The following is a 13,598-nucleotide window of genomic DNA, read 5'->3' as shown; positions in this document are numbered from 1 at the left end:
ATGCCACTTTAATTAACAAGTTCTCTGCGTCACCCATCTCCCTGAGGAACATCTGTCCAAACTTCCTTGGACACTTCCTTCAAGAAAGCAGACAAGACTCCAAAAAAACCTGGAGCCAAGACTCCTGAGAAGACTCCAGCCAAGAGCCCTTCAAAAAGTCCAAAGTCACCTTAAAGAAGTCCTTCCAAATCAATATGATGGCTATTTACAATATAAATACATTAAAGTAGATATTACTCATCTATAATTGATTGAGTACAAAATTCTGGATTATTTTTGGTGAAAATAGGGTATAGTGCCTTGGTTCAGAAACCAATTCATTTATAACATTGTTCCTATACGAAAATTGGCTCCGAGTTACAACGTTTCAACTTAAGACGCAGGTTTTCAGGAACCAATTGTGTTGTAAGTCCAAGGACTGCCTGCATTGACCCTTAACATATGAATGCTGACAGCAGGTGCTAACTTTAATACTACCTTACACTTTCTATAGTTAGCATGTGCTAATTTTAACATGCAACTGCACCCATAGATTTGAACTTCTTCAGGTTGAGAAGGGCATGGAAACCAGGTTTCCCACTTTCTGAGCAAGCTTTCAAATCATTCAGCTGTGATAAAAGAGGTGGAACCACGACCAACACTTCCTCCAGCCAGGTTTTAATTAAAGTAGCTAAAACTCCTGTGGTTTGTGTTTAACACAGTACCGGTGACACATCAGATGTGTTCTAAGCCCCTGGATTAGATCCCTCAGAAATTTTAAGTACCAGGATGCCTACTTCGTGACTACTAACTGTGCTCAGGCACAGATCCATACAGCTTGCCAGGATGGCAATACTTCCAGAAATGTACAACAGCAGAATATTGAGGACCTAGAAGGCTTTATTTGTGAGGGCATAACCATTTACAATTTCCCAATGCCTAAACAGGGAAATGGTGTCTTTATGGATCACACTACAAGACTTAAGACACCCTCAGATGCTGAAAGCAGGGCATCTATGCACATGCTCTGGGATGGAGTAGGGGAGGGGCTGTAATTAGAGTGGTTCTGAGTGTGGTTAAGTAAAGTGCCTGCTGTGTCATATACATTCAGCACCCTGCGCTTCAAAATGGTGGCGGGGCACTTTAAGTAAAGCTTGTTCAATGAGCTTTAGCTAAAGTGCCGCTGCCGCCATTTTGAAAAGTGGAGATGCTGAATACATGTGATGTGGAGGCTATCTGCTCTGACGCATGCCAATTAGCATGCATTGGAGCAAAGTTCCATCATATGTATAGGTGCCCCAAGCATTTTACATATCTGGATCTCCTTATAGATATTTTGGCAGCTACCACTTTAATAATGTTTCCTGCTTTAAATCTAGGTGAAATCTTAACCTCTGTTCACTTTGGTTTGTTACTGTTTTAAGGATCATTGATTACTGTTGCAAAAGAAAGATGTGTATAAATTTTCCTCAAGAAAAAGCGACTAAAATGGCTTGTTGAAGCTGTGGTCTTGATCTCCTTACCAATTTCTGGCATTCCAGTTTTGTTGCCCTATGTAGAGTGACATTGTTCTCTTTGTGGGAGAAAGAACAAAGTGCATTCTGATAGAAGTGTGAATTGAAAATACTTCAAGTTTAGAGAAAAACCTACTAAACAAAGACAAGACTTTGGTTGCTGATGGAATCCACCACGTGCATTTTATCATGGGTGGAAATTCTTCAGGTTTTGCAGGAAACAGACGTAAAGAAATGAATTGCAGCAACCTGTCCATCAACTGCTTGAACCGTTTCTGTGAAATCCTAGAAGAAACATGCTTAAGTTATTCTTGTGCTATTACAGCCTATACTGAAATTCACATTAATAGATTCTAATGTTCTTTTCTGTAGTATTTACCACACAACAAAAAGTCAAAAAATAAAGTTTAATGAAATCTGCATATTGCTAAATATTGGCAGGGAGCTATATTTTTTAATAATCCTAGTGAATGCATCCCACAGAGACTAGATATAGTTTACACTGATACCAACCTTTTTAACAGTAATGTATGAAATACTCCTTTGCTAAGTAAAGTTAACTGGCTGTTTAATAATATAAAACATAATACAGAGACTCTATGACGCTGGTCTTTTCATTCTGAAAGGGTTTTTTTTAATATTCTATTTAGAAATGTTTGAAAAAAGTCACTGACAAATAGAAAGAGACTTCCTTAAATGCTAGGGATGTTCAAGCAAAAGTAACAAATCCTAGATGAAACTATAGCTCCGTTGTCCCCTATAAGTACAACTCCTTCAGAGTTCACAGGTTTTACCACCGAGATGTAGGCTGAAGTTAAAATAATCTAGGTCTGACCTAATTTTCTAGTCTGATAATTTAAAAGTAGGTGGGGAGGGAACAGTTATGCATGACCTCCCAACTTGTTCTTTCCTTTCTTTTTCCACTACATCTGCAGACTGCACTGAAAGGTCTCTTTATAGGCAGAGGAAGAATAGTCCTACAGAGGCACCTGAGCACCCCCTTCCTGCGGAGCCAGGATCTACTCCTGGAGGACTCCTTCATAAGCAGGCCTTAACTATGGCAATCTGCATGCAGGCTTTGGAATACAAAGACCATAAGCAGTAACAGAATATAAATTAAAATCAATCTTTCAAAGCTACATGCTTAAATACTTATTTAGCTAAAAAACTGCAGATTAAAACAACTTGTGAAAATTAAGTGAATATAATCTAACTGATCAATAAGAAACAAGTTAGCATATAAAAATGCCATAGTGAAACCAAGTCAAGGCTACAATACTAAGCTGAAAACAATATGAGGAGAATATGAGAAAAAAGGAAAGATATTTATTAATATTTTAATTTTGAACAGATTTTCAGAAAAACCTTTATCTTTAATTTGTCTTGGCTTGAATGCATATACTCCTTATCTAGATAAAAGAAAATATTTTAAAATGTTTTACTTAACATTGTAATAGGTATCAACTGTAAGCAAGGTTGTGTTAGCACCTAAATATGTTTTTAAAAAAGTCCCTAGTTAATATAACTAAAACTTGTTAGATTATAAAAGCACCTAGCATCTTTGGAAGTACTATAAACACAGTCTTATTGAATGAAAAATATTTACTTACTTTTTAAACCAGTGAACTAGAAAATGATGGTCAGCTTCTGCCAAAGCTGCTGTCTGTCTTAGCAAGTGAGCATAGATGACATATGTTGATGTGTTACTAAACTGAGGATTCTGCAAAATATGTTAAAAACATTGTTAGTATTGCAACCTATTAAAATAATTACTATAATAAAGACAAGATAATAAAACCAATGCATGTTTTATTTACAACTTTAATTCACAGTTATGAACAGGGAACCTAGTTTCCTCCGTTTAAAAAGATGCAAACTCTCTGATTAAAGCACCCAACATCCACATATTTTCCACGATAAAAATGAAATGTGTGTGCGCGCGCATACGTGTCAGCTGAACACATTTTGCTGAACACCTTTTGTTGATATATTTACCATCTGAAGCCTACCAATGCCTCAATCATTACAATAAAATACATTCTAAATATCTATATTGTGGCTTTTGATTTTTATCATGGAAAAATCAGAGCACCTCTTGACCTCTTTGCTCAAGAGGACACAGGTCCAGCTTTGGCTGCCCTCCCTGCAGCTTTGTGGTGCTGAGCAGCCCTCATATGCCAGTGCCCTACCCCTGCCCCTTCCCATACTGTAGCCAATCACTCCTGACCCACAAGCCCCTGACCTACATACAGCCTCCTGACCCTGCTGCTGTCCCTCACTCCTGACCTGCAGCCCCCTGGCCCTGCCAGTGCTTCTCACTCACGACTGGCTGCTTGCTGAATTCTGCTGGTGCTCCTCACTCACGACTCACTGTCCCCCACCCCCAGGACCCAGCCCCTACCAGTGAGAAAGAGGGTAGGTATGACACTTCCTAGCTGAAACTTGAAACATTTTTCTGGTACCGGTTAGGATTCTCAGCTGACCTTCTCCCCAAATACCAGAAAACTGCTATTTGTGCAGAAAAGGCATTTACAGGTCTTGCCGTTGTTAGCAGAATTCAGACTACAAATGAAATGCAGCCATAGCAGAAATGTCTTAATACTATGTTGACAGAACACAGGCAACCTAACCACTGGATTATGATGCATTTGTCTGATAATATGTATGCTTCTTGCCATATTACAACCCGAATTGTTAGAGCAACATCAGCATTCTGCTCAAAATGTGTTAAATACAACTTGTTGAGGTAGTGGACGTGAAAACTGAACGCCACAGAAACCTCGGCAGCAGACAAAATAAGAAACGTACCTTGATCTCTCATCTTGCAAGATGGTATTTAGGCAGCAATTCTTTTTTTTTTTTTGTGAATTAATGAAAGCCATTTCATTTCTACAAGCAAAAAAGCCCACAAAGCAGCAGACTTTTCCATTACTAAATGAAGCTGTGACTATTTCAGCATGATATCATAACTCTATTTACAGTTTGCTTTATTATATAACTTAGTTCTGTTTGCAGTCTTCTGGATGATACATAATGAATTAAGTGGATTGATGTACTTAAATAAAAAGTTTCTATTTCTCTTACCTGTAGAAGTATAAAGTATGCTCTAAGATCATCTTTTGTTCGGGACCTGAGAACAAACAATCATGCCCAGAATCATGTATACAGTATACAGACATACAATAACAGTTAGAATGCGTCTTGCCTCTCAGGCTTTTTTACTTTCCCAGGAATACCACATCTGTTGATCCACTACTCAGGCAGTTAGTCACCTTTTCTGATTGTTCAGAAGCAGCAAGAGGTAGCCCTTGGGTAGAGATGCTCACCAACCTGATTTGCCAGAAATGTTCTTCTGAAGTAGTTATACTCACAATGCATGGTGCGAAGGAACATGTAAATAGGAGACATTCTTCTACCTGGATCTATGATCCTGAAGAGCCCTCTAAATGTATACCAGGATGATTGCATTTAGTTTTAAAAGAGAATACATCATTCTGAATCTTCTAACTTCTACATTAAGGACAAATACTAAGAACTTGACCTTTTACACTGTTCTTTCCTTCCCAGAAGAATCTTAAAAGATGTACATGTAAGGGTTCTTAAATCATGACCGTATTAAAAAAAGGTGTCTCCAAAGGGCATTTTTGTCTGTTAAGATGTTCAAGTGTTACAGCTTCTTTGCTTTATGATAAGCTTTCCAAAAGCAGAAGGTATTCATTTCCTAACAGATTGAGTCAATGGTGGCCAATAAAAGTGCCATATGGAAGAAAAGCAGAGGTGGTTAGCCTTGTTAGTAAGAAGCCAGTCTGAAGTTACAGCAGGATGATAACTTCAGCCCCCTAGTACATGCTCACTTAATAGCACAATAGGATCTGATCCCCAATCCCAACAATTACATCTCCTATCATGGCACACATGCAAGGCAGGACACACAATTTTGGGATTCAGGAATCGGATGCCAATTGTGCCATTACTACTTGCTAGTGCAGGGGGAGCCTGAGATTATGACTGCAGGGTCCCCCTGCACTAGTAAATTGAAAGTTCGGTGCCCACAGGCCAGCATGAACTGTGTGGTCCTAAAGCTGAGATGGACTATCAACTAATGATCAGTCCCAGCTCTGGGACAGAACCAGAGCAGGTTTGAGACCCCAGGTCAGTCCCAACTCTGGGACTGCACATCAGGCAATTGTCAGTCTCAGCCCCACGACTCCATTGGAGCCAGTTCAAGCATCATATGACCAGTAGCCTGCTGGCACAGGAGAACTGTCAACCAAGCCCCAACATGCAGGCTGCATGACAGGGACCCTTTCATATGTTCAATTTAAAGTATGATAGAAACTAACCACATTAGTAAAACACATTTTGTGTAAGTATTTTTGCGGCTAGTTTCCGCTTGTGTTGTGGCATTAACTGCCTGAACGTGTGGCCAGGTTACTATTTAAGATGTAATTAACTGCTTAATTGCATCTTAAGTGTAACATGTGCCAGGGGCCTTATTGTGTTTATATACATGCTGGAGGGGGCAAGGAAAGAGGGAGAGGGGGTGCTTTAATTAGAGTGGTTCTGAGAGCTGCTCTAATTAAAAGTGCCTGGAGCATCTGGTGTATCAGGATCCCCACACTGAAAAATGGTGGCAGGGGAGCTTTAACTAAAGTTCAAATGAGTTTTAGTTAAAGTGCCCCTGCTGCTATTTTTCAGCACAGGGACACTGATACATATGATGCTGGAGTATGGTAATTACCAACAGGCTGGAATTACAGCACGTCGGAGCAACCTCACGGCACATTTATAGGCGCCCTTAGAGACTAACTGGTTCAGGGGCATGAGCTTTCATAGGCAACAATCAATTTTGTCAAATTATAAGAAAGGAATGCAGAAAAATAAACTATGTAGAAGGGAAAGGGACAAAGGGAGAGAATGCTGCTAAGAGAGATAATTGGGGGGAGTAGAGCAGATCAGCTGAGACAAATGAAGATGTTAACACCTGAAGGGACACCAAAGCAAATCCAGGTAACAGGATAAGAATCCATAGTCCCCGCTGAGGTCAAGGTTAATACATTCCAGGCTGTGAATGACTTCTTATTCTGCAGTTTTGTTTTCTGGGTTAAAGGATCCCTACTCTGAGGTTATTGATAGAAGGACTGGGGAAGTTCAAGTTCTGCCATGTGTTTTTGTACATTTCTGGCATTGATGTTCTCTTTCTTTTGGGACTTCAACAAAAGTTTACAATCTGTTGGTCCCAATGGGCACCTATACACGTGCAAAGAGGCTGCTCCAATGCATTGTAATTATTACAATGAGTCAGAGGAGACTTGATTGGTAATTACTGTGCTCCAGCAGACTCCAGCTACATTACATCTGTGCCCTCATGCTGAAAAATGGCATTTTAACTAAAGCTGGTTCAACAATTTTTACTTAATTTGACTTTACTGCTCCTTAAAGGAAACGTTTCATAAGGAAGTCTATGTGCTAGTTTTTCCTGGATATTTTGGACAGATAGATGATGATTTTTAAATGATTTCAGTGTGAGAACAGCTCTTTTTGGAGCCAGTTATAAATGCTCAAGTAGTAGATTCAGATATAGTTCTTGTTTTGATCTACTGCTGTCTGCTGAGCCACTTTGGTGGGAGTAAAGAACTTGTTTATTCTTCCCTCTCCTCTGTATCCAACAAAAGGGGGAGGAATGACCAAGAATAGAGTGGAAAAGAGGATTCTGTACATGGAACCACAGAAATTTACCAATACATCCATTCCTTTAAGCCTCTGACATGACAGCTACTTTGGAAGAACTGCAATTTACCTTATGGAAGGGCAATTGAAGAAAGCAGATTAAAAAAAGCAAGATTTCCCTGATTGGAAAAGGATTGTGTGGTCAGTGAAAAGGTGTTTCTGAGCTGCCTGTCTAACTCATAATCAAAGGGAGAAATACATAGCACAACATTGGTGAAGAGACCTTGAACAAGTGATGGCTCCTGTTACCTCTGAACAATCAATGAGGGGGGATTTGTCCAAGCTGGAGATGAGCAGAAATACCTTCCAAACGAGCAATATATATAAATCAAATAATCTGTAACACAGAATTTTATTTCTCAAATACAAAACATTTTAGGTCTTTGTCATGTATGAGATGCACAATATGCTGTTCTGAATAAACCCTTTCAATACAAATGTGAACACTAGTCATAATTACCCCTTCCACTCCTGTAGCAAACCATTAATTATTCCCTTTAGGACTGATTTCTGAACATCTTGAGGCTAGGGGGAAAAAAAAAGAGGAGGAAAAGAGAAAAAACACACACAACAGCATTGTTAGAGACTTTTTTTTTTTTTTTTTTTTACAGTTTAAAAAGATTAGAATTATGGAATCATATGTGAAGGATAAACATTCTTATTTATAAGGATTAGGAAAAGGGTTTCTGTTCTACAATAAAACAATTCTGTTTACAACATGTATGTCTTGAACAATTCAAAATAATGATAATGCAGTTAACATCAAAAGGAAATTTGCACATACTCTTCTGGGGTCATCATTATTAGAACTACTTTGGTTAATTTCATTTTAGAATTATAAATGTATATACAAATGAACTGTGCAAAAATGTAGAGAACTAGGATTTTTGTTCAAAGTAAAGTAAAACTAAGTGGGGACTGGTGTCAGAATAAGAATTTGAATATTTTTTTTCTGTAGCAAACACTCCTGTGATTCTGTATCTTGTGCCAAATTAGACATTTCTGGGCAGAAGTCTTGCCTTCCTATTCTTGAATTACACCTTTCTGGTTTTGATTGTGGTCTTTGGGTTCAATAACAATTTAAACATTAATAGCAACTAAAAAGTCGCTTTCTTAACAGAGTCTAATTTTTAAGATGCTGCAGTTCTCATGGAATTTTTTTTAGAAGTCTGCGAGAATTTTCTAAGAATGGTATCTCTTCTTGAGAGATATACAGAAAATTTGGCAAGCCTGTGCATTTCCTGAAGTTTTAACGCCATTTCTGCTTTTTACTTGAACTATTATTGTATTATACTTACAGTATTTAATAAGGCATCGTAAACAACATTCACAAATTTAGCACTGATTCCAGAATCTTCAATGGTATCAAATGGGGCATTAGCATCTTTCTGCAAGTTTAAAATCACAATACATAAATTGATTAAAATGTAAATGTTTAATTTCTAATATTACCTTCCCTTAAAAGCAAATTATTATGCCATAGTACCAAATTTTAGAAAGAAGAATGCAGATAATAAACTAAACTGATGACATACTTGTAACAACTGATAAAAAAGAACAGGTTTCTCATTTGGTTCTATATTTCCAATTCTAATACAAGAATATAGAGTTCTGAATATAAACAAAATTGGCATCAATCCAACGTGTCAAAAGTCTAAAGCAGGGGTCGGCAACCCACAGCACGCGTGCCAAGCATGGCACGCAAGGCCATTTTGCTCAGCACGCCACAGCCAGCCTACTGGGAGCAGCCCGTGCTCCCGGCTGACAGCAGCTCCCCAGAGCCAGGGCTAGCTGCAGCCAGGAGGCCCCAAACAGCTGTGCCGGGCTCCAGCATCAGCTCTGTGCCTCAGGTGTTGGGGGAGGGGCCTGAGGCAGCGCAGCCCCGGTCTCTGCCTTGCTCCCAGCACAGAGGTGATAGCAGGGTTCCAGAGCCTGGCGCACTTGTTTGCAGCCAGCCTGGGCTCTGGGCAGCTGCAGCAAGCAGTGGGCAGGCTGCAAACAGCTGCGCCAGCTTCACAGCTCTGTCTTCAGCTCCATGCTGGTGGCGACTGCACAGGCTCTGGGGAGCTGCTGCTAGCTGGGAGCCTGGACTGCTCTCAGCAGGCAGCTGAGATGCTGCAAGCCCTGCTGGGAGCAGCCCAGGCACCAGCAGCTACCCCAGCTTTGGGGTAGCTGCTGGCAGCCACAGAGCCTGAGCTGGGGGCTGGGGGGCAAGGGGTACGAGCAGGGCATCCTACCATGTACCCACTGCCCTCATTTTGGTTTTGTGCAATGCCGGCACTCAGGCACCTTCCAAAGTAGGCATTGTGGTGTTTTTCGGCACTCCAGCCAAAAAACATTGCCTACCCCTGGTCTAAAGTAATAAGGTTACATTAGATGTCTCAATTAATTGAGAACAGGCTATGAAACCTATCATTTCTAATCATTGGCAGAAATGAGCAATTGTCAACAGCAATAAAGTCATTATGTTGTAATCTCTCTTAGATCACATCTATAAAATGAGTTACTGGCTTCAAGTCAAATCCTATTCTCCATCATAAGCTCATTTTGCATTATAACATGCAGACTTAGAATAAATACTGAGAATTAACAGAAATGAGGCTGAAGTAACTTTTCACCTTCCAAAACTGAGCTAAAGTTCCCTAAGAAGGCAAGGAACATCCTACTGCTGGAGCTTATCTTGTACTTGTTTTGAGAAAAGAAGGATTCAGTCTCCAGGTTGTTCATGTGCCCTCCCTACAACCACTCCCGGTGCAGCCCTGTATGCTCCTCCCCCCTCCGCTCCACCCCATGCCATCACCAGCTCCCAGGAACGAGGGTGGAGGCAGGGAAAGGGGTGGGAGGGGAGCTTGTATGTGGTGGAGGCCTCTTACCCATACTGCCACCAGTCCACATCTGGCCACATGCAACAGCCCCCCCTTTCCTGCCTCTTATCTTTCTCTCCTTCCTCCTTCCCTGCTGCCTCCCCCTTTCTGCCAGCTGTTGTTGGGGCCAGGTGGCGACAGCAGGACGGAGCAGGGGAGAGGCGCTGCTACCAGAAACGCCCATTCCCATTCCCCATCAAACTCTCCTCTCTCCCTCCCTTCTTCCTCACCGCCTCCCTCTCCCTGGCACCACTGACCTCGCTCCCCCGCCTCAGCCCCTCAGTCCCCACTGTCATGGTGGTGCTCCATCATGTGTGTCCATCTGTGCAGAGCACTCCGACTGGTTGTTTCAGTCAGCATTGTGATTGGCTGCTGAGACAACCAATCAGAATGAGAATAAAGCATTACAGACAGACAGACTACGGTTTTTATTATATTAGAATAATGCAGGCTAAAAGGCCATATTTTTCCATTACTTGGTCATAAGGAACAGCTTTAGAAAAAGTTTGCTTTGCTTTATTAAGCACCAATTTTTGTATTTCGTTAGTTTTACAGCCAAAAATTTTCCTTGAAATGTCGGTTTGTTTAATCTGGGACTAATAAATAAAAGCAAGATGAAACACACTGAGCAGATCTACGTGAGATGGTATGGCGACAAAGCGTTGGCAGGCAAAAACTGTGATGTTGTAGCCATGTAGTGATGTGCTCCCTTGCTACAGCGTATCGCTATGGTGATGTAGGGGCTAAAAATAACTGTGCACTCCTGACACAGCACAGTAATCGCTGTTACTGCACTGTCATTTAGTACTTCCTAAACGAAGTACTATATGACTGTGCAGTAAGGGCACGTATAGATGCTGCAACTTACTACCAATAGGTAACACAGACAAAAAGATGAGTCTCATCTGTTAATTAAAAAAAAGAAAAAGGAGCTATACATGGTGTTTTACAAAAGCACTAAAAAAGCATTAGTGTATTTTCAAAGTGCTACAAAAGCTAAGTAATATCATGAATTAGTTTCTACCTTAAATGCAGCATTTATCTCCAGGAAAGAATCGAAAGTTGTTGAATAAAAGTCAAGTACAGCTTTCCAGTCCCCTGATGACTTGGCTTTTTCCATATCCTCCCTAAAGAAGGGCACACACAAATATTTTAACAGAATCTTATTAAGTGGGGTTTAATTTTTGATGAAGTACAACACCCCCTGCCCCATCCCCATCCCCAAACTGCATTATACCCTTTACTCCAGTATGACATCTCCAGACAAATTTTTAAGGAAGCTGAACATAGACAAGCTGCTTCTGCTCTACGAGCTCCCCTCAAAATTATAAGATACTGGTGTCTCAAAAGAATAAATGTATGTTCTGAATCCCCTAAGATTAGGGATCAAAAATATCTGTTCATAATATTTCTTCATTCACTGGGTTATAAGTACTGTATTTTAAAAAGAAACGATAAACATAGCAGGGTTATTTTGCCATAATGGTTATAAAAGCAATAATTAAAATCTTAAAAAGCTGTTAATCCAAGTGTTACAAATATGGATTTGAATTTCCAACTCATTTTTTAAAAATCATTAATTTAACTTTAAATTTGGACATTTGTATCACTGAATCAACAAAGCTCAAGGATTTACACTTTGTTGAAACCTGGAAGATTTCAAAGTCCTTTTATTATGAGAAAAGTATATAAATACCTTTAATACAAACTACCAGTTGAAAATAATAGAAAACTTCAAGCTCCCTGAAATGAAGTTGAACACATTTTGTAAAGCCATACACAAGTGTCTTATTCTTAACTAATTTCTGCAAGTGATAAAAACCTCAGTTTGACTTTTTCAATGAGGTAAGAGTTAATCTGTATTTTAATATTTTGCGCGTGATTAATTTGCTGATTTCAGCAGCACACACTCTAAGCGTTATTAGGAAAAAAGTTTTCCAAAATAGCTTTAATCCCACATCTTCAAAAATGTGCGTGTACCTAACTTGTTTTGAAATGAATGAGTGTTAGGCCCCTAAATACCTTCAGGATCAGGGCCTAAACAACTGAGGAGCCTGTATGCCTGAAAGTCAATAGCACTTAGGCTACACAAAGAAAAGAGCTAGCTCAGTACCAGAAACCGTGCAACTGCCTTAGCACAGTACTCTGACCCAGCTAATTAGACCAGCCATGGCATCTTGTTACCATTTCTATATAGTAGTGTGTTAGGCTCTGTAAACATAGCCCTAGTGATACACACTTCTGAACATTTTACTCCAAATAAATAAATGCTTAGAGTTCATACGTTTTCCATATTCAGATTTCTTTGACCACCTGAGGCCTGGCCAAAAACATACTTCTGCCAGCAGCTCCTTTGGGGTACCTGGATTATGCTCCATGTGAAAAAAAGCTCAATAAACTTGGCAACCAAAAAGCATTACTTTTTTCTCCTACTGAATGCTAGAAATGTTCAACATACAAAAAAGCAACAAAGCATTTAAAAATGATGAGCTCATATGCCATCCAGAGCAACAGCAATCTTTTCCATCTGTCTGAAAGCTAGAACAGTCAATGAAAAGCCCTAGGACCCCCTTACTAGTATGAAATAACAATATATTGGTACTATGGATGCAGCTGCATGAACAAAGCTTTACTTTTAGTAAATACCATTGCTACAAGAGCCTTTGCCACTACAATCCTTTAAAACAGATGTAAGATGTACAGATAGAGCAACGTATAGTGTAGCTTTACTAACATTCCTGAACATAAGCTAAGACCTGGTATAGGCGCTGTTCCTACCAGGAGAGAGTGTAAAAAATTCATTAAATTTCTCGAGAAGGAAAAATGCCCCTTCCAGGAGAAAGATCTCTCCTAAGAGAAACTTCTTCTTGCAAGAACGAATACTTGTATGCTGTTCCTTTTCACTCCTGATCTGATCCAGGAGGAGTGGAACAGCCTTGTATTGCTCTGTGCCTCTTCCCCAGATTGGGGACTCCACAGAGAAAAGAGCTCCAGGGAGTAATGGAAGCTCGCCCTGGCCCTGGTTTCCTGTGCTTCCAGCTGTAAAACTTCCTGTTTACAGCATGTCCCCTTCCCAGAGGGAAGGCTGTCAATTAATAGGCTCATATAAGGGTAGAGGTGGCACAGGAAACAGCTCTCTAGTGCCCCTGGCTGGAGAGCTTTCCTACGTAGCTCTTCAGCCAGGGAGCTGGACACATGTACATTCCAGCTTCCAGGCTATTTTTCTGGCAGTAATGATTTTAGGGAAATTCTTACTGCTACAAATGAATGTCTGTCTGTGGCCTAAACAAGCAAAAGACCTTTTCTGGTCAGCATGATTGAATCCAACACAGTTGTGCCAGTACTTCTTAGTGTAGACCTAACTCAAGTAAAACAACCTACACAGGCAAATGCATGGCTTTGCTGATATACTTACGCTGTGGCATCTTTTGCTTGGTTATGTGTCAGAGGTCATCCCTCTGATGGAGATGCAAGGAAGGATTCAGCTGCCACAGAAGAGCTTTGACCACTA

At 40.2% G+C, this 13,598-nt stretch overlaps 1 protein-coding gene across 2 annotated transcripts in view; it reads right to left on the bottom strand.

The window, feature by feature from the left end:
• Window positions 1-13,598, bottom strand: part of HECTD2 (HECT domain E3 ubiquitin protein ligase 2) — a 72,552-nt gene that overhangs the window by 37,122 nt on the left and 21,832 nt on the right. For both annotated transcript variants that reach the window (XM_090057253.1, XM_090057252.1), the window contains exons 4-9: window positions 11,112-11,214; window positions 8,522-8,611; window positions 7,684-7,748; window positions 4,578-4,623; window positions 3,104-3,213; window positions 1,630-1,778 (exon numbers count right to left, since the gene is read on the bottom strand). In XM_090057253.1, coding sequence (XP_089913379.1) covers window positions 1,630-1,778; window positions 3,104-3,213; window positions 4,578-4,623; window positions 7,684-7,748; window positions 8,522-8,611; window positions 11,112-11,214 — 563 coding nt within the window. The remainder of the gene's footprint in view (window positions 1-1,629; window positions 1,779-3,103; window positions 3,214-4,577; window positions 4,624-7,683; window positions 7,749-8,521; window positions 8,612-11,111; window positions 11,215-13,598) is intronic.

The sequence above is a fragment of the Crocodylus siamensis genome, chromosome 7, assembly GCF_052110815.1.
Source record: "Crocodylus siamensis isolate JL-2025a chromosome 7, ASM5211081v1, whole genome shotgun sequence".
Lineage (NCBI taxonomy): Eukaryota > Metazoa > Chordata > Crocodylia > Crocodylidae > Crocodylus > Crocodylus siamensis.
Note: the sequence above shows the minus strand (reverse complement) of the source record. Positions and strands in the feature narration are given on the sequence as shown.